Below are 18,794 nucleotides of genomic sequence, written 5' to 3' on the forward strand. Positions count from 1 at the left end.
GTGTTTGGTTTTTGTTACTAATTTAAAAATGATTTGAACCTTAACCAGGTAAGACTTTGAGAGGGTAATTTTCAAAGGAACTTTTGCAGGTAAAATAGTGCTTTACCTGCGGAACGGAGGGGGGGGGGGGGGGGGCTGTAGAAATTGCGTGACCAGTAAGTCAAACGATCATTTGCACTCTTTTAACGAATACTTGATTTAATATAAATTTCATGGTTGATGTAGAAACAACTTTTCAAGTGTCGGTTATATAAAGTAATATGTTTGGTTAAGAGAAAACTGTTTCTCTGATGTTTTCCTGAAAAGCTGGTAAGGGGTTACACCCAAGGGGAGAAATGAAAACAATCCAGAACCTGGATTGCATGAGCACCAAAGACGGCTTACATAACTGTATAATACGTTGTCTGTCATGTTCTGTTCTGCTATCTCATAACAGAGAAGACACCCCACACTTCTCCAGAGGCCAAGAATAAAATAAACAATGAAAAAAAAACCACAATTTCTATTTGGCACAAGCCCCCCCCCCCCCCCCCCCCCCAAAAAAAAAAATGAAAAGAAGACTGGGGCACTACAAGCAGTAAATAAAACCTGCGGATTTCTCTTGCTTGAGCCCTGGTCTCCCTAGGTGCCTGTGACGTTTTCGCTGTTTTCTCTTTGCACTTATTTATTTCCATGGCTATTAGCAGTGGGACATGTCTGAAGCATAGGATTTTTTTTTTCTCATGACTCTCCAAGAGCATGCATCTGTCAGGCTCTGACTGCTGTTCAGTCAGTGTCTGAAAAACAATACAAACATAAAGGTTACCCTTGCTTCTCTCTCTGCATCCAGTGTTCCTCCCACTTGCTCCTGAAGCAGGGCATACGCTCTCTGTAATGCCTGATACTCCCTGGTGAGCTGACGGAACCTTAGGTCGGATTCTTCCTTGGGCGTACACTTGTAGCGACAGAACAGAAAAATACACGTGTTATTCAGCATTTTCATTCCTATCAAATTTAGTTTAGTGGATTTTATACATAAAGTGACCCTACTATTACTAAGCATTTCTATAGCACTGCACGACATACACAGTGCTGTATATAAACACACAAAAGACAGTTCTTGTTCAATAGAGTTCATAACCCTGTTTTCAGAAAGTGAACGAAAGATCAAGCCACTGCACATTTTCCATGACCCTTAACATGCTTATTTTTGGATAAATTTGCAATCCCTCAGTTCAGTTAGGCACATGAATTGATACAACTCTAGGCTTATAAAAATATGTATATATAAATGGTAAAGATAAGTGCACAAATTATATATTTGTTGTGCTCTGTTCTAAAAATAAAAATCCAAAGTGTACCTTACATAACTAGCCGCAATACAAACTTAATATTCAAAGTAACATTTGTGGGGGTCAAAAAATTATGTTCAAGCTAGGCAGACACATTCACCTAGCTGGTGAACAAGCCTTCCTTTCTGTGAATACAATCATGATTTTATTACGGTAACCTTGTTATTTGTTTGCTTTCCCTCTCAAACCATACAAACCAAGGATTACATCAGCCTTTTGAAATTCCACAAAAGAAAATTATTCCTTACCCGCTAATTTTCGTTCCTGTAGTACCATGGATCAGTCCAGACGGTGGGTTATGTCCCCCGTCCAGCAGATGGAGTCAGAACAGAGCTCGAGGGCACCGCCTCTTATACCAGCGCACCCTCTACTGGAGCTCAGTATCATGAATAACAAAGCCCAAAAGAGCAATAACAAAACAATTTGGATCAAAAAACCTGACTTAAGTCAAACATCAAGAACAATGAATAGGCACGAACCCAAACGAGGTCGCCCCAGTTAATTTGTGAGGAGCTGTACAACTCTGATAGAGAACCAGAGAAGAAGAGAGACAGAAGACGCATAAGATTCCGAGCAGGAGCGCACAAACCCAGAGTGGTGGGCGTCTGGACTGATCCATGGTACTACAGGAACGAAAATTAGCGGGTAAGGAATAATTTTCTTTTCCCTGTACGTACCAGGATCAGTCCAGACGGTGGGATGTACCCAAGCTTCCCTAAACCGGGTGGGCCCTTGAGAGCCCTGCTCGGAGAACCTGATCGCCAAAAAGCGCAGGATCCGAAGACGGCAGGTGTAGCCGATAATGCCGAGCAAAGGTATGCAACGACTTCCATGTCGCTGCCCGGCAGATTTCCTGTGGAGAGACGGACCGGGCCTCCGCCCAAGAAGCCGCCTGCGAGCGCGTAGAATGAGCTCTGACGCCCGCAGGAGGAGTACGCCCCGCTCCGATATAAGCCGCCGAAATGGCATCCTTAATCCAGCGGGCAATCGTTGTCTTCGATGCGGAGGAGCCCTTCTTAGGACCCGACCAGAGCACAAAGAGATGATCGGAAATCCGGAAATCATTGGTAGCTTCCAGATAACAGAGCAGAACACGTTTGACGTCCAAAAGACGAAGAGACCTCTCTTCTCCTGGAGGAAACGCCGGTAGTTCCACCGTCTGGTTCAAATGGAAGGGGGAGACCACCTTCGGCAGGAAAGATGGTACGGTACGTAGTGAAACTCCCGCCTCCGAAAGACGGAGGTACGGTTCCCTGCAGGAGAGGGCCTGGAGCTCCGAGATGCGCCGGCCAGAAGAGATCGCGACCAAAAACACCGTCTTCATAGTGAGGTCCTTGAGGGAAGCATCCTGTAGGGGCTCGAAAGGGGCACTCACCAGCGCCCGGAGAACTAAATTAAGGTTCCACGACGGACAGGGATCTCGAACCGGAGGTCGGAGATGCTTAGCACCCTTCAGGAAACGAGCGATATCCGCTTGAAGGGGCAGAGAAACCGGTGTCTGTACCAGAACATTCAGGGCCGCCACCTGTACTCGAAGAGAATTGTATGCTAGACCCTTATCCAATCCGTCCTGCAAAAATTGAAGGATCAGAGGAACCGTTGCTTCCGTCGGCCGGGTCCCCTGACCGACACACCAGGACTCGAAGACCTTCCACACTCGCACGTAGGCAACAGAGGTCGAGGGCTTACGAGCCCTAAGCATCGTAGAGATCACCGCTTCCGGATATCCTCGGCGTCGGAGGCGGCGCCGTTCAAAAGCCAGGCCGCAAGACAAAAGAGTGCCGCCTGCTCGAAAAATACCGGCCCCTGGTGTAGTAGCCGTGGAAGATGACCCAGATGGAGTGGACCGTCCACAGCCATGTGAACCAGATCCGCAAACCAAGGCCGCCGCGGCCATTCCGGAGCCACGAGAATCACAGGACCGTGGTGATTTTCGATGCGTCGAAGAATCTTGCCCACCAAGGGCCAGGGGGGAAACACATATAGGAGCTGGCCTGCCGGCCACGGTAACGCTAGGGCATCCACCCCCTCCGCGCCGCGCTCCCGTCTGCGACTGAAGAAGCGTGGGGCCTTGGTGTTGAGAGCTGTGGCCATCAAATCCAACCGTGGTGGTCCCCAACGCCGAACCAGGAGGTCCATCGCTTCGGCGGAGAGAGACCATTCGCCGGGGTCCAAGCGCTGACGACTGAGGTAATCTGCCTGAATGTTGTCCACCCCGGCGATGTGGGAGGCTGCGAGACGAGCGAGATGGAGTTCTGCCCATTCCATCAGGAGCGTGGTTTCCGCGGAGACCTGCTCGCTTCGCGTTCCGCCTTGACGATTGATGTAAGCCACTGTGGTGGCGTTGTCCGAGAGAATTCGCACCTCCCTGTCCCGAACCAGCGGTAGAAACCGTTGAAGTGCTAAGCGCACCGCCCTGGTCTCCAGACGATTGATCGGCCACTTCGCCTCCTCCGGGGACCACATCCCCTGTGTGGCGCTCCGGCCGCAGACTGCGCCCCATCCCAAGAGGCTGGCGTCGGTTGTCACCACCACCCAAGTGGGAACGTCGAGCGAGACGCCGCGGGCCAGGTGAGAAGGAACCAACCACCACTTCAGACTGTCCCGAGCTGCCTGAGGGAGAGGCAGGATCACCTGATACTCCTGCGACACTGGTTTCCAGCGAGACAGGAGGGACGCCTGCAGAGGTCGCAAGTGAGCAAACGCCCAGGGCACCATGTCGATGGTGGAAGCCATCACTCCCAGAAGCTGTAGATAATTCCACGCTGTGGGTTCCGACAGGGCCGCAAAGCGGTGGATGTGCTCCCTCAAAGAGATGGCCTTGTCCGGACGAAGGAAGACCATGCCCAGTTGTGTGTCGAAAGTTGCTCCCAGAAAATCCAGGCGTTGCGATGGAACGAGAGAACTCTTGGGGAGGTTCACGACCCAACCCAGGGAGTGAAGCACTTCCAAGACTCTGGCCACCGAGTCCTGTCCCTGAGAGAAAGACTTTGCCCGTACCAGCCAGTCGTCCAGGTAAGGGTGCACTAGTATACCCTCCTTCCGGAGGGCCGCCGCCACTACCACCATGATCTTGGTGAACGTCCGCGGGGCCGTTGCGAGCCCGAAGGGTAGTGCCCGAAACTGAAAGTGTTGACCAAGAATTTTGAAGCGTAGGTACCGCCTGTGGTTCCGATGTATCGGGATGTGCAGGTACGCCTCCGTCAGATCTAGGGACGCCAGAAACTCGCCGTGGTGGACCGCGGCAATCACTGACCGCAGAGTCTCCATGCGGAACCGGCTGACCCGCAACGAGCGGTTTACCTCCTTCAAATCCAGTATGGGCCGGAATGACCCATCTTTCTTGGGCACTACGAAGTAGATGGAATAATGGCCCGAGCCCACCTCTGCGAAGGGCACGGGAACGATAGCTTCTATGGCTTGCAGCCGATCTAGTGTCTGTTGAACCGCCATCCGCTTGAGGTCGGAGCCGCAAGGAGAGAAGAGAAACCTGCCCGAGGGCGGCGGACAAACTCCAAAGCGTAGCCGTCTTGAATGGTGTCCAGGACCCACTGATCTGAAGTAATCTTTACCCACTCCTCGACGAACTGTGTGAGTCGACCCCCGATGGTCGGGCAGGAGGAGTGGGCCGGTCTGGCATCATTGAGCAGATTTGGCGGGGGTGTTCCCCTGCCCTGAACCCTCCCTCGAGGGCCTCCTGCCTCGAAAGGAGCGCGACCACGGCTGTGGTCTACTGGAGGTTGTCCGAGAGCTTGTCTGCCGGTAAGATCTGTAGCGCCGTTGAGCCCGAGCCCTGGTTCTGGTGGAGGCAAAACCCCGATAAGACCTTTGCCGATCCTCGGGCAGGCGATGCACTGAGTTTTCTCCCAGAGACTTGATGATCTGATCCAGGTCATTTCCGAAGAGGAACTTCCCCCGGAAAGGAAGGGATCCCAGGCTCGACTTAGAGGAGGTGTCCGCAGCCCAATTTCGGAGCCACAGGAGTCTACGAGCCGCCACCACCACCGACACCATGGACCGAGCCAGGACGCGAAAGAGGTCATATAGGGCATCCGCTCCGTAAGCGATGGCAGACTCCAGGCTGTCAGCCTGAGCGGCTTCGTCCGGAGGCAACTGCTGCGACGTTAGAAGCTGTTGTACCCAGAGAAGGCTGGCCCTCTGGGTCAAAGAGGTGCACATGACGGCCCGCATCCCTAAGGCCGACACCTCAAAAACTTTCTTGAGGAACGTCTCCAACTTGCGGTCTTGCGTGTCCCGTAGGGCCGTGCCGCCCGTGACTGGGATCGTAGTTCTCTTAGTCACTGCCGAGACCGCAGAGTCCACCTTTGGAAACCGGACGAGATCCAGGAAATCTTCCGGCAATGGATATAATTTCTCCATGGCCCGGGAAACCCTCAAGGACGCCTCCGGAAAGTCCCATTCCCCGGTGAGGAGCTGTAGAAAAGACTCATGGACCGGGAAAGCCTTGGCCCTAGGCCTAAGAGCAGCCAGTACCGGATCCCCCTTCTTGGAGCATGTCGCGACTGCTGGGGCCACAGGGGCCGGGGGGTCCGGCGGTGGATCCAGATCCAGTTCCTGTAGAGTCCGTTGCAAGAGATCTTCCAGCTCTTCCTTGTGGAAGATGCGCAGGGCTCGCGGGTCGTCGCCCTCGGCTTGTCCCTCAGCATGCGCAGGATCCGGAGGGTCCGAGGGGTCAGGGCCCGGCGGGCAAGCCCCTCCCACCGCAAGCGGCTGGGATGGCACAGATGAGGGCCCTGGGGCCGCGCTAGGTGGAACCAGGGGCCCGGGGACGGGGACCGCGAGTTTGGAGATCTTGGATGCCGGAGGTCCCGTGGTAACAGCCCCCGGGTCCGCCAGTCCCTGTATATAGGCTGTGTGCATCTTCAAAATGAAGTCCGGCAAGAAAAACGGAAGACCGGGTGAAGCCGAAGTAGTAGAGTCCCCTTGTGGTGGCCGGGTTGAGGGGCCCTCTTCAGGGCCTCGGTGCAGGCGGGGGACGCCCCGAACTGCATCCGCCGCATCCGGAGAGAGTACCTCAGTAAAATCTCTATCTAAAATGGCCGCCGTTCCCGCCCCTGACGAGAACGTGGCCGGCCCGCGCTTCCCTGGCTGCGGCGAGAGGGGCTCTGGGTGCGAACCCGCACCGTGCGCAGAAGTGTCCCCATCGGCGAGACAGCGCGAGCAGACTCCCTCTGCCGAAATATGAGACCCTGCCTCGCCGCAGGTCTCACAACGAGACAGGCGCGGCATCAGACACGGACGCCGCTACGGGGAAGCCTCGGGGGGGGCCGACGCTGAAAAAACACCGCGGGGGGGCCTGAAGGCCTACGCCACCCGTCCGACTGATCCTTGGGCGCCGGCGGGAAAAAAACCGCTGCCGGCGCGCCCAGGCCCGAGGTAGAGTTCGCCGGGCCGAGGGACTGTCGGAAGACGTGTGCAGGACCCGGCTGAACCGGCAAACACAGCGCGAACAGCTGAAAACAAAAGCAAACACTTACCCGAACAGAAACAAAAACAAGCTGCAGGAGGAGACAGAACAGACCAGCACGCCTCCTCAAAATTACTGACAGGCAAAAATCCCTTTACCTGTTTTTTTTTTTTTTTTTTTTTTTAATATATCTTGATCCAAATTGTTAAAGACAAAAGAAATAAATGACAGGAGAGACTCAAAGTAATAAAAACAAACTCAAATCCTGTCACACTGGGGAAGCACTGTTTCCCCAACTCGCATCTGCTGGAGTCAGAAAGATACTGAGCTCCAGTAGAGGGTGCGCTGGTATAAGAGGCGGTGCCCTCGAGCTCTGTTCTGACTCCATCTGCTGGACGGGGGACATAACCCACCGTCTGGACTGATCCTGGTATGTACAGGGAAACAGGAATAGGGTTGCACAGAATGCTTCTTCCAACACTGAATTCTTCAGTTGATCTTGTCTACTCCTTTATCCCATATCTCCTACAATCCCTCAGTACACCCAGTATAATTGTAGCATAGAGGAAAGGTGTCAATGTGCTTCTATGGTATAGGCCTCTTTCGCAATGAAATATGAACCTAATGATCCTCGTGTCCTGTCCAGATGGCCACCCTATACCAATTCCCCTAAATATCCTCACCCACCTTTGGGATAGCTTTTTCTGCATTGAGCAGTGTATAGATAGGACTGCATCGAGTCCTAACATAAGGAGAGTGCTGAACAAATCTCAAAGTAGTAAGAGACAGTCATGTATTTGCCAAGGGATTGTTCCTATTGATGTGCAGTGATAAGGCAATGGCAAGGCAAAGTATGCAAAGGGGATGAGAGCTCATTCTCCTTTTTAAATTTTTGTATACATGTGAGCCTCTCCTAAATTCTAAATAGCACTTTCTTTCCTTTCCTTTCTAATTGTGGACTTTGCTCCCAAGAGAAATGAGAGATTTTGATTTCATTGTTGCATTTTATTTACTCTTTTGATCATACTTAAGAGGCAGTGTGGTGACTGAAATGTGGGCAAGTGTTTTGGCTTCTTGCCTTAGGCTAAATGGACATCATGGCATGAGCATGCTCTATGCCCTTTAACTTTCAAATTCCATATGTTGGTGAAGGCAGGCAGGCAACACTTCATTTCCAAAAAAGAAGACAGAGGCTCATTCATGTTGAAATAAGTATGCTGATATTCAAAGTAGTGAGGGTGGTCTATACCTGAATGTAGATACTTTGCACAATTTGTTTTCTTAGAGACATACAGGATTTTGGAACCACGTTCTTTAAATATAGGATTCGTGGCCAAATATATTTATACTAAGTCCTGAATCTGGATCAGTCGAGCCTTATCTTCATAAACATTTGTGAGCCATTTCAGCACATTGGATTCTATTGGCACACTGAGCAGTATATTCATTTCTTGAAACAGGTTGCTAGCAGCACACTAGCTTACTTACATCATCCAAGTCTTCTTCTGGTGTTGCTGGTGTCCTGTCTGTTTTATCTGTTGTATAGGAGGCCACTGACGATGTTTCTGAATCCACAGATTCCTCATCAAATCCAAAAAATGTCTCCACAACATGCCTCTGAAAGTCAAGTTTTGTTTCAATTAAACTTTTATGGCACTGCTTTTACAGAACACCATTGTCTTCTTATTTTGTAAAATTAAGACACAGTGAAGCAGCTAATTAGGTTTTTCTATGAACTCAACTTGCACAGGATTTTGCAGCAGCCACATGGACAGATTGCAAATTTGCCCTGATATTCTCTGACAAGTTTTTCTGCAGTATAACTTGATTTAATATTCAAAAGTCATTGTTCTCTGCTATTCAAGCCAACATACATCACAGGATTCTATGCAGCAATCTGTGCTTCTTCTCACCCTCAATAATGTTGGAAATCTTGACCTTTCTAAACAATGTTCACCTCACAGTTTATAAGGATCCAGCAGCACTTCTTATTGCAGTGTTGCCAAGATTATTTATGCATTACCATGTACTAATAAATTCAGTTTTAACCTCTCATATATTCACATCAACCTCTCAGAGGGTCTGGAATTATGTGCATTCTCTACTATAAGACTTTTCTAAATGCATGCCAAAGATTTCCAGACACTGCTTATAGGCTAATCTTTATTTACTCTGGAAAAGATTATACTTAGAAAAAATATACCATTGATATAACATTTTTGGTTCAAAAACATCCAATTCTATGGTTTTTTATATACATTATTGCTATGACCATGCTACTGACAGTGAGGGAATAAATTTACTCAAGGTAAGCTCCATAAAATTTATTTTCCCCATCTAAAAGAAAGGACATTTCAAGGACCCTCATCCAATGCATAATACTGAAAACATAAATAAAACAAGAGAATGAATGTAAGCCAAACTGCAAGCCACCACTATAATAAACACAAATTCTTATACACTGCTCTTTACTATGGATCAAACATTCTTTTTCAGGTTAATAGAAAATAAAATAGGACAAATGGAAGAGTCAAAGCAACTAGTATAGTACTTACCTAACTCTGCTCATTAAACTGAGAGAGGTCAATATTCAAAACTAAACATTTAACTGGCTAACTTGGAGGTAGATGGTTAACTTGTGAGGTATCCATCTAAATGGCTTGGAATATTGACCTTACAAAAATCAATCAGGATTTTTCAGGACCTAAAATTACAGAAAAATGCAAATTTTTTTTTAAAAGTTTTTGCCTACAAATAGTATGCACTATTTACCTGTGAAAAGCACCTCAATCTACACAACTTTCAGATTATTTATTTGGAAACAGTCCTTGGTTTTAACATCACAGAGCCATAGTGTTCCTTTTCCTTCCTAGACTGCTTCTCACTGTGTCCTTAACTTCGCAAACATCATGAGCCATTTAAATGTCTGAGTATCTGAAGATATTCATCCTACTACACTTTATTTCATGTTGCAGTAGATAAGAGTCAAACCTGCTTGAAGGCTATCTCCCATGGAGCTACAAGAGACCATCTCTTAAGTCCTGCTGGCCCCTGAAACTCAAGGGTTCAACTTGTGGGGGAAAGGGCTGATATAGGTGAAGCCCTTGACCAGTCTCTTGACAGTCAACCTCTAGCAGCTATAGTGAGGGCCTATGGAATTCTCAATATAGGTTGCATCAACCTCACCACAGCCACAAGGGTTCACATCACTTACAGATTGCTGAGGCCATGAACCAAGGCAAGGGGGTCAAATCCAAATGGTCAGTCTGAAGAGGCTGGATGAGGCTGGGCAGGCTGGAGAGATAAGGCAAGGCTGAACACAGGAAGGATGCTGTCAACATGCACTACCAATGGCAGGAGGACCTGTTGATGAGGCGAGGTAGGGGCATCTGAAGGGCTTCCTTATAGGTCTAAAACTGGTGATGTCATTCATGGGCCCCACAGCCTTTTCCTGACATGGGCCCTTTAAATACTGAGATGGGTACAAGCACATATGCAGGAGGCTAGAGGCAGTTCAGATGCCATTCCAACATGCGAGGAGAGGCCAGCAGCTTCTGCCACGGAGGAGGGATCTGGGTACTAGCGGAGTCAGGGTGAGTGCAGTGGTTTGCAGGCAGGCCACCAAATGTAACTATGTCTTACTCTCAAGGTACTTTAGAACATGGTTCCAAATATGATGAACTGATTCCTTGCTCATCCCTCTATGAGTCAGGTCTCAGGGGGTGTTCAGGAAGATTTGACTGAAACAAGTTCTCCAATGGAAATGACTATTTGGAGGTCTGGATATTTTACCAACTGCGCCAGTGAATATGAGTGACCTAAGCACCCTCTGGTGGCTCTGTGATGCCTACATCTATTGACCCTGAAGAAATCTCTCTCAGAGAGTCAGTTAAGCAGTTGTGTATGTATTTAGTTGATGCAACATCTAAATTGTCCAGTTTTCACGTCCAATGCAAGGGTATTAGGCACCCTAGGTGAAACTTACAGCCTGCCCCCCCCCCCCCGGGTCACACCCTCCCCACAAACAATTAAAAGTTATGCATTCATAAAGAATTATTTGCCATTACAGAGAATGTTGTCTTACGAGAAGTCCAATACAAGTTTCTTTGGCAGTATTATATTACTCCTACCCGAGCGTCTCAAATGAAGATTACCGCCTCGGCAGCATGCCCTAAATGTGCGACAATGGAAAGTCATTATTTTCATTGTTTCTGGGAATGTGGGGAAATTATTCACTTTTGGCAGCAGATAAAACGCCTCTGTTCTGCACTACTACATGAGGTATTACCTTTAGATCCTAGCCTGTGGCTATTTGGGGTACAGTCCTCGCCATACTTGCACTTATCCATGTCACAGATCCTATTCATAAGAAAGGCCGGAGTGTTGGGGAAACAAATCATACTAACCCACTGGTTGGCCTCTCAGGGCCCCCCATTTGAGCATTGGTTTAGAAAAATGATAAGATTGTGCGCCTTAGAGTACTCAATGATAGATCAAGCTGTCTCCCAGAAGCGGGTACGTACTTTTCAGATATGGGCGGGATTTACAGCCTATTTAACCCCTGCTACTGGACTTGTCTGTGACCCTAGCGGCTGTCCCAAACCCCTTCTCCTCTTCTTTTTATATATTTTTCAGCTGCAGCCGCCGAAGCCCAAAATTCCCCTGCCCAAATCGCCCTCACCCCTAAGCCATTTGCCCTCCACAGCTGGGGCCTCCACCATGAACTCCCCCCTCCCCTTCCCGACCTCCCACTTTTTTTTTTTTTTAAATGCCTGCGTCTTAAACTCACTCCACCGATCCCTGCAATCCCTGCCAGGAAAACATGAACAGCTGCAAAGACGCCCAGTAAATGCCGAAATGCTCTCCAATGCTGCTTCTGCCGGGCAAAAAAGTTTGTATTCCAAACTTAAGAGCCACACTAAACTCATACCCTGCCTGCATTTAGCTGGCAGGCACTTATCACTGCTGAAAACTCATGGGGGTGCTGTAGCAAGTAGTTTGCTCCACTCCTACATCCCCAGTCTCAGATCTTAGACTAGGGCCAACTAATGTAGACTTCAAGAAGGTCTCTACAATAAGATATGCCATGCTGAGCCAGACTAAAAGTCCATTGAGTCCAACATCCTGTCTCAGACAGTAATCAATCTGGGTAACAAGTGCCTGATAAAAATTAATGCATTTCTGATCGTGGGGGCTCGTCTTCTCTGCCAGCTGACTATGTGTTGAATGCTTTGATAAAGCAGAAAAGAACAATGGTAACGTATGTCAACATGTTACATATCTCTCTCAACACCATACTTCAAAGACAAACCAAGAGAAATACAAATATTATATTCATCTCTCATCAACCTTTTGTTTCCCTTCTGACAGGCTTTCAAAATAAAAATTTCAACAAGTTGAATTTCTCATCTTTCAAAAACATTTAAAGAAAAATATCAGAACCCTCCCACTTAAAAAAAGAATAAGTAAATATTTCTAGAGAAAAAGTCAAATAAAATGATCAATAGCAGTCAACAAATAAACAAGAGAAGGCATGCCAAGTGCAACAAGCCACCATCCTCAAGGGATCTGGAACAGCTTTGGAAAATGGAGACAAAAATAAAAAGGCATTTATTGAAGCTGGAAAGGTTTCCTGCTGATCAGCTCAGACGTTACTCTATACAGAAGTTATAACAACCAGATAACCTGAGCTTGCTTTGTTCCTAGCATTTGAAAGTAGCCTGAAATCTGCTGTATTAAAAAAAATAATAATCACAAGCTTTCCAGTTTATAAACAATGGCATCAGGGGATTTCATGAGCTATATCATTAACAAAATAGCAATTACTGATGTAGTAAGTGTCTACACTGTTGTACAATTAGCAATTCTTTTTCCTCTGCATGTTGCATAGTAAAGGCAATTATGAAAGCCAATTCTATGGGTAAAACAGTGCTTTATCTGTGGAAATGGGGTCACTGAAGATTGCCCACCGAATGTGCAGAGAAAATTCTGAGTGTATTGCCACTTTGTGCATAATTTTACCTGCAGTGTAAGGGAGGCATTCTTGGGGGCTGGGCTAAGAAAGGGCTCTCATGTATGCACATACTTACACGTGTTCAAAAATATGCACGTAACCACCTGGAAAAAGTAGCTACACAAGACGGAGGCACAAAGTGGTGGGGGGGTCACCTTTTCATAAGCAATTTTCAAAGGGAAACTTTTCCCTTTGAAAAACCGGTGCAAAGTCCATGGGTAGAAAACCACTCTTAAAGGGTAACTCTCTCTCTCCATAAAGTCTGCATGTACTGTCACTTGAAAACGTGATTGTAAGCGGCCAGGTACGCTTGGAGATTGATGCACGTATAGTTACACCCCCTCTCTTCGGAGGGCATAACTCGTGTGCCTACACATTTTGTAAAACTGAAAAAGTATGCGCAAAAGTGGCAACTCCGCCCACGGAACTCTTCTGCTCAGTTCGCGTAAAAATATGGGTTATGCGCACACTTTTACATACGAACACAGCCCGGATGATTTTGTAATAGCCATTTGTGTGTATAAACCCCAAATTGTAAATGGTTTTCAAACTTACACCCATATTGTCTAGCTTGACTAAGATTTATGCTAGCGGTTAGTGCATTTTAATTGATTCATAATCTTGTGGTAGGGAAAGTATAAAAGGCAACAGCTGGTGGTGATGGAAGTCCAAGGATAAAGTGAACGCATTTCTAAAATAGATGCTTTGGTAAAATGTGTTCCGAGTACTGGAGCTGTTTCATTTATTCAGCTGCTGCTGCAAGCAGCACCTCAGGGGTTTCTTAGCTCTAGCCCTCAAGGGCCACAAACAGATCTGGCTTTCAGTGTCACCTAAATATGCAAATCAATCCAGTTCTTAGGACCAAGTATATATAACTATATCAGATTAATACTCATTATGGCCATTCTGCAAACAGGCCCATTTGCAGCGCTCAAGGGCCAATGCTGAGAACCTCTCTCTCCAGATGCCACCATGGTCACTTCTGATGTTTGCTATTATGTCGCTTCATGTAATAAGGATCTGAGATATGACCACACAATGGGCCTCATTTTCCAATATCACATGCGATACCAAAAAGGTGTGTACCTTATGCTAATATCATGGTGTTTCCTGACAGGCCTGTTTCAGTATATGAGAATGAGAGAGAGAGAGAGAGAGAGAGCGAGCGAGCGAGCGAGCGAGAGCGAGCGAGAGACTCTTACCATAGTGCCTCCTCTCTAGACAGGTATTTGTATCCCTATTGGAGGCCCACCTAGTAACTCGAGGTGAGGGTTAAGTATTAGTGTAGGGGGTTAGGGGCCACCTTTCACATTCAACGTGAGATGTACGAACAGAACAGTGTCTCTTGTGAAGATTTGATGACCTACGGAGTGAGGAAACTCACTCCAAGATGAGATTTGAGCAATGTTCTCTCCACCTAGCTTGTTACCCAGGTAGAGAGTTATAAAAACTAAAAATAAATAAATAAATAAATAGATAGTCCATCAAGCTAGGTGGAGAGAACATTGCACAAATCTCATCTTGGAGTGAGTTTCCTCACTCCGTAGGTCATCAAATCTTCACAAGAGACTACTGTTCTGTTCGTACGTCTCATGTTGAATGTGAAAGTGGCCCCTAACCCCCTACACTCATACCTAATCCCCACCTCGAGTTACTAGGTGGGCCTCCCATAGGGATACAAATACCTGTCTAGGGAGGAGGCACTATGGTAAGTCTCTCTCTCTCTCAGCCTGCATCATACTGAAACAGACCTCATAGGAAACATCATGAACTGCGATAAACCTTTACCGGCCTGTAACACAAATGAAAGAGGTGTAGTTATTGGCCGCGCTAACAGTGCGGCTGTTTCGCAGCACACGATAAATCCTCCCTACTTTACATTTACTCCACCCCCTAAATACAAAATTTGCATTTGCAAATTGCGTTAACTGCTGTTAGCGCGATTTGCGGAATTATCACACGCGGTAACTCCTTGGAAAATGAGGCCCAATGTTTGTGAAATCTTGGGAATAACTCCTCTGGGATGAATAGAGAATAACTGAAAGGTAGGCAGTTTGTCAGATGTTTAATTTAGCTCTCAAGCTAAGGAGATTAAAGAAAAAAAAGTTACTACCTGGTTCAAAGAAACCTGCAGGATAAATGAGCTCTTACCATTTTCCAAGTTACAAAATAAATTTAGTGCATATCTCACACAGAAAATTCATGCAGTAAATGGAATTTCCGGGGACATCTTGTGTAATTATATTACACTACCATGGTACAAGAGTAAATAGTCAACACCACCGATATGCCATTACTTCAGGCACTACTTTGGCTCACCATGAGAGTTTAGTATCAAATTACTTCCTGCTCCCACAGGCAGTATTTTTGGAATGGGATTATGCAGTTACAGAATCACAAAATCTAGATGTAGACACTTATTTGTGTGTGAGGCAAAAGGAGGAAGATGACAATATCACTAGAAAAAAGTGAAACAAGCATGTTCTTTTCCATGGCCACTATGAATCTAAAAAAACAAAAAGGGAAGGGCATTTTTACATTTTCCTTTCATTATTGACACCCCCCCTCCCCCCCAGGACAGCATGTCTGGGGAAGGCATAGGAATCCTCACAGACTCTTCTGAGCCCGTCCCTCAGTGCTGCCATAGTGGTAGCAGCTATCCTTCCCGCATTCCTCTCTTCCTTAGGCTCAAGTATGCCACTTCCACAGCAACCACTGGACTAACGTTAATGGGTATATTTTAACGGAAGTATACAGAACCCACCAAACTTTCCAAAATGTTAGATCTATCCTACTGAATAGAATCAAAATATTCTGTTTGCTTCTATGCCTTCAGAGAGGCAAAACATCATAAGGTTACACAATAAAAAATATATATATTTCAGTATTCCAGTTCATATATCGGGTGCAAATGTGGAACAGAAATTGTTTTGTTAAGAGGGACTATAGGCCATATTTATCGAGGGCTTTCTCCACAGACTCAGCAAGGGGTAACTTCCTCGAGGAATAAGGTGCTAAACTTTTTGACATTTATTTTGAAGTGTTGCTGGATTCTCTAATCCATTAAAATAATTATAAAATAATATTTTAAATGTTTGCCATTTTTACTCAACAGAACATTTTAAAATACACTATGGAGTTTAACACTAACATATCTTGCCAACTGCTAACCCTTGGATGTTAACAGTGCAGTCCCCACTTCTGGACTGCTCGATTAGTTCACAATGCTCTGCCATTCTGAATATGGATTCAGTGTCCTTCTAGGATCTCATCTGTCAACTTCAGTGTAAGGTGTTGGCTTTTTCTACGCTTTTATCTGTTAAAGACGTATATAGTAATAAATGGTCTCTGAAATCCCAGAGCAGGGTTATCTGTTCTGCCAATTATACTCATTGCGAAAAAAACTACAAACATTTCCCCCCAACTCCACCCCAAATCCCTGCAAATGGCAATGTTGCAAGTAACAAGAGAGCTTTGCCGTTCATTGTATACTGAGAAAACATCAAGACATCTAGTGTCCAGTTCTGTTTGCTCAGACTATTTAACACAGACAACTGCCGTAGTTTAGTTTTACTGTTACAATTCAGTAATCTGTTTAAAGTCTGAAATGCCAATCTTGTCAGAATGGCTCATACGTAAATAATGTATGTAATACCTCAAAATATTAGTAACAAGCTGTCAAAATTAGCAAACAAGCATGAAACATTTTGAAGCCAGAACAAGCTGTCTATAGGAAAGGCAAATGTGATCATTTAAGTACAATTTTATACCTTATCTCAGTACTGTCATTATTTAAAAATGTTTTTAATAAAAGAAGTGAACAACATAACACGCGACAAATGCCATAAAAATGTGAAGTAATTCACGTCCACAGCTTTCTTACCTTCGTGTTTATAGGTCATTTCTTGGCAGCCAGAAAAATATAAACACACCAAAGCGCACAGACAGATGAAGAAAGAAAAATACATGACAAGAAGCAGGTATTCCATCTTGCTGATGTGAAGAAGATTCAACACTTAGTTATTATCGCTAATATATTCCATGTATTAAAGCTTACGAGGCTAAGGACTCATCCTCCATGCACTTCACTGCCTCAGAAATAAATCAATTTTGCAGAATTTTTGAATCCACATCCCCCGTTTCTTCTCTTTTTGCCTCACCATGCAGTTACGGTTACTCCAATATATAAACAAGGCTTTTCACTGTTCCAGCCCTAGAAAAGCAGCGCAAAGTTCAGAAGACAGACAAGCTGACCTAATGCGATCCTTCATTAAAAACAGCAAACATCTTTAGGAAATTTTTTTTTTTTGTTTGCACTGTAATGCATCCTGCATCACTTGCAATTATTAGCAGTTTCTGTGGTTCTCTTAATTCTGTCAGCTTGCAAGAACAGAGGAACATCCAAGACATTTGGAGAGTGCCTAGTGATTGCCTGGGCACCTTTGATTCCGAAGGCTCCACCCTTCTCAGCTGATTGTTACTTCTCCAAAGACCTGCTCAGGTTGCTGGCAGTGTTCCACATATAATCTCTCTCGTCCCCTGATAATTCTAGGAGTGCTCAGCAAAACTACAGTAGCAACAGTAACCCAGTGTGTTCAATAAGCACGAATAAACAAACAGAGAAATTAGTTATTTTAAGGGAAAAGGTCATGTGTCTTTTCAAGCAGCTTCTTAAAAGGGCAAGGATAAAAAAAAAATATTAAGGAATTAAAAATAAAATAAATCAGAGAAAGCCCAAGATGGCAGATTAGCTAGGACGGCACATGGTCAGTGTCTTGATTTTGATGTAGGCCTGCTTACCTGCTCCCATGGTTAAGTGCAAAAGGAAAGTCTGGGCTTTCTCTTTTGAGCCTGGACCTCTCTCATCCCCCAGACCAGCTGATGCTTTTGTCAGCCACTGAGTTGCTTCAGAGGACTCTGTGACGCCCTCTCTGTGGGAGACAGGGGAAGTAGACAGGCTACTGCTGTCTTTCCCCCTAGGTGATAATCTTTTCTCCCCAGGAGTGGTCTCCTCCAGCAGCACTAGCAGAGAGAGGTCAATGGCCTTTATGTATGGGCTCTAGGTGATGTTTGCCATGGTCACTGCAGCAGCAGGAGAGATGCTGGGCTAAACCTCAAGAGCATTGGGCATCTTGCTGGTCTGTGCAGGAGATGCAGTAAAGAAACTGGAGGGAACCAGCCATAGGAGGGGCAGAGGCAATGGAGTGGAGCCAGAGTTTGTGAGCTTATCCGTACTGTGGGACTTGGGACGCTTTCTTATGGAGTCTGCAAGGTTTGGAGCTGGTGGTGGGCTCTTTGAAGCACCCTGAAATCCTTAATTTTGTTACAATTCGGGATGCCATAGTTGTATTGCAGCTCTCTTTGTCTAGTCAAATTAAGCAAGTAATCAATTGGAGGCAGTTGTTGCAGAGTCTTCTGTGATGAAAACCCAGATAAATGAACTGGTGATAATGTCTGAATTTCAAGAGCATTGAATAATGGAACCTAGAAGTAAATGCCTCTGTATTGATTTAAAACAATGTGGTACTACACAATAATATTGAACATTTGGAAAGCTTGGTCAGATGCAGGAATTTGCACCTGATCAGTTTTCCACAAAATCTTTCTGTGTCGGTATATGATACATTTAAAAAAATATGTGCTTCAAGTTTCAGAAGCGTGATTTCCACCTCTTTCTAAGATGTATTACCTTCTTTAGGGGAAGAAGAGAAAAGCTGTCGAGGATCAGTAATCTCAGCTTCTCTCAATAACTTTGACTTAATTGAATCTATTGATAGGTCAAATATTGTGCTACCAGCAGTCTTAATTATTCAGTTGGCACCTGATTTGGACAGTGGCTGATCAAAACTTTCTTTAAATGCAGAGATGTTTTGTACATAAATTTTAGGATTCAGATATGCTACACAAAAAAAAACAGAGAAACCAATTTCAGTTAATGAGATCTAAAATATTATAGCTAGGAGCTTCCATTATATTCCTTGTACGTGTATTGACAAAATCCAGGAGGTTCGATATAATTTTT

General features: G+C 45.8%; 1 protein-coding gene across 17 annotated transcripts in view; it reads right to left on the reverse strand.

Annotated features, from left to right (window-relative positions):
- The window catches only part of JAKMIP1 (janus kinase and microtubule interacting protein 1), a 558,919-nt gene that overhangs the window by 158,548 nt on the left and 381,577 nt on the right, over positions 1–18,794 (reverse strand). For all 17 annotated transcript variants that reach the window (XM_029591381.1, XM_029591375.1, XM_029591329.1 and 14 more), the window contains 2 exons: positions 8,248–8,376; positions 806–934 (listed from right to left, as the gene is read on the reverse strand). In XM_029591381.1, the coding sequence (XP_029447241.1) occupies positions 806–934; positions 8,248–8,376 (258 nt within the window). The remainder of the gene's footprint in view (positions 1–805; positions 935–8,247; positions 8,377–18,794) is intronic.

The sequence above is a fragment of the Rhinatrema bivittatum genome, chromosome 1, assembly GCF_901001135.1.
Source record: "Rhinatrema bivittatum chromosome 1, aRhiBiv1.1, whole genome shotgun sequence".
Taxonomy (NCBI): domain Eukaryota; kingdom Metazoa; phylum Chordata; class Amphibia; order Gymnophiona; family Rhinatrematidae; genus Rhinatrema; species Rhinatrema bivittatum.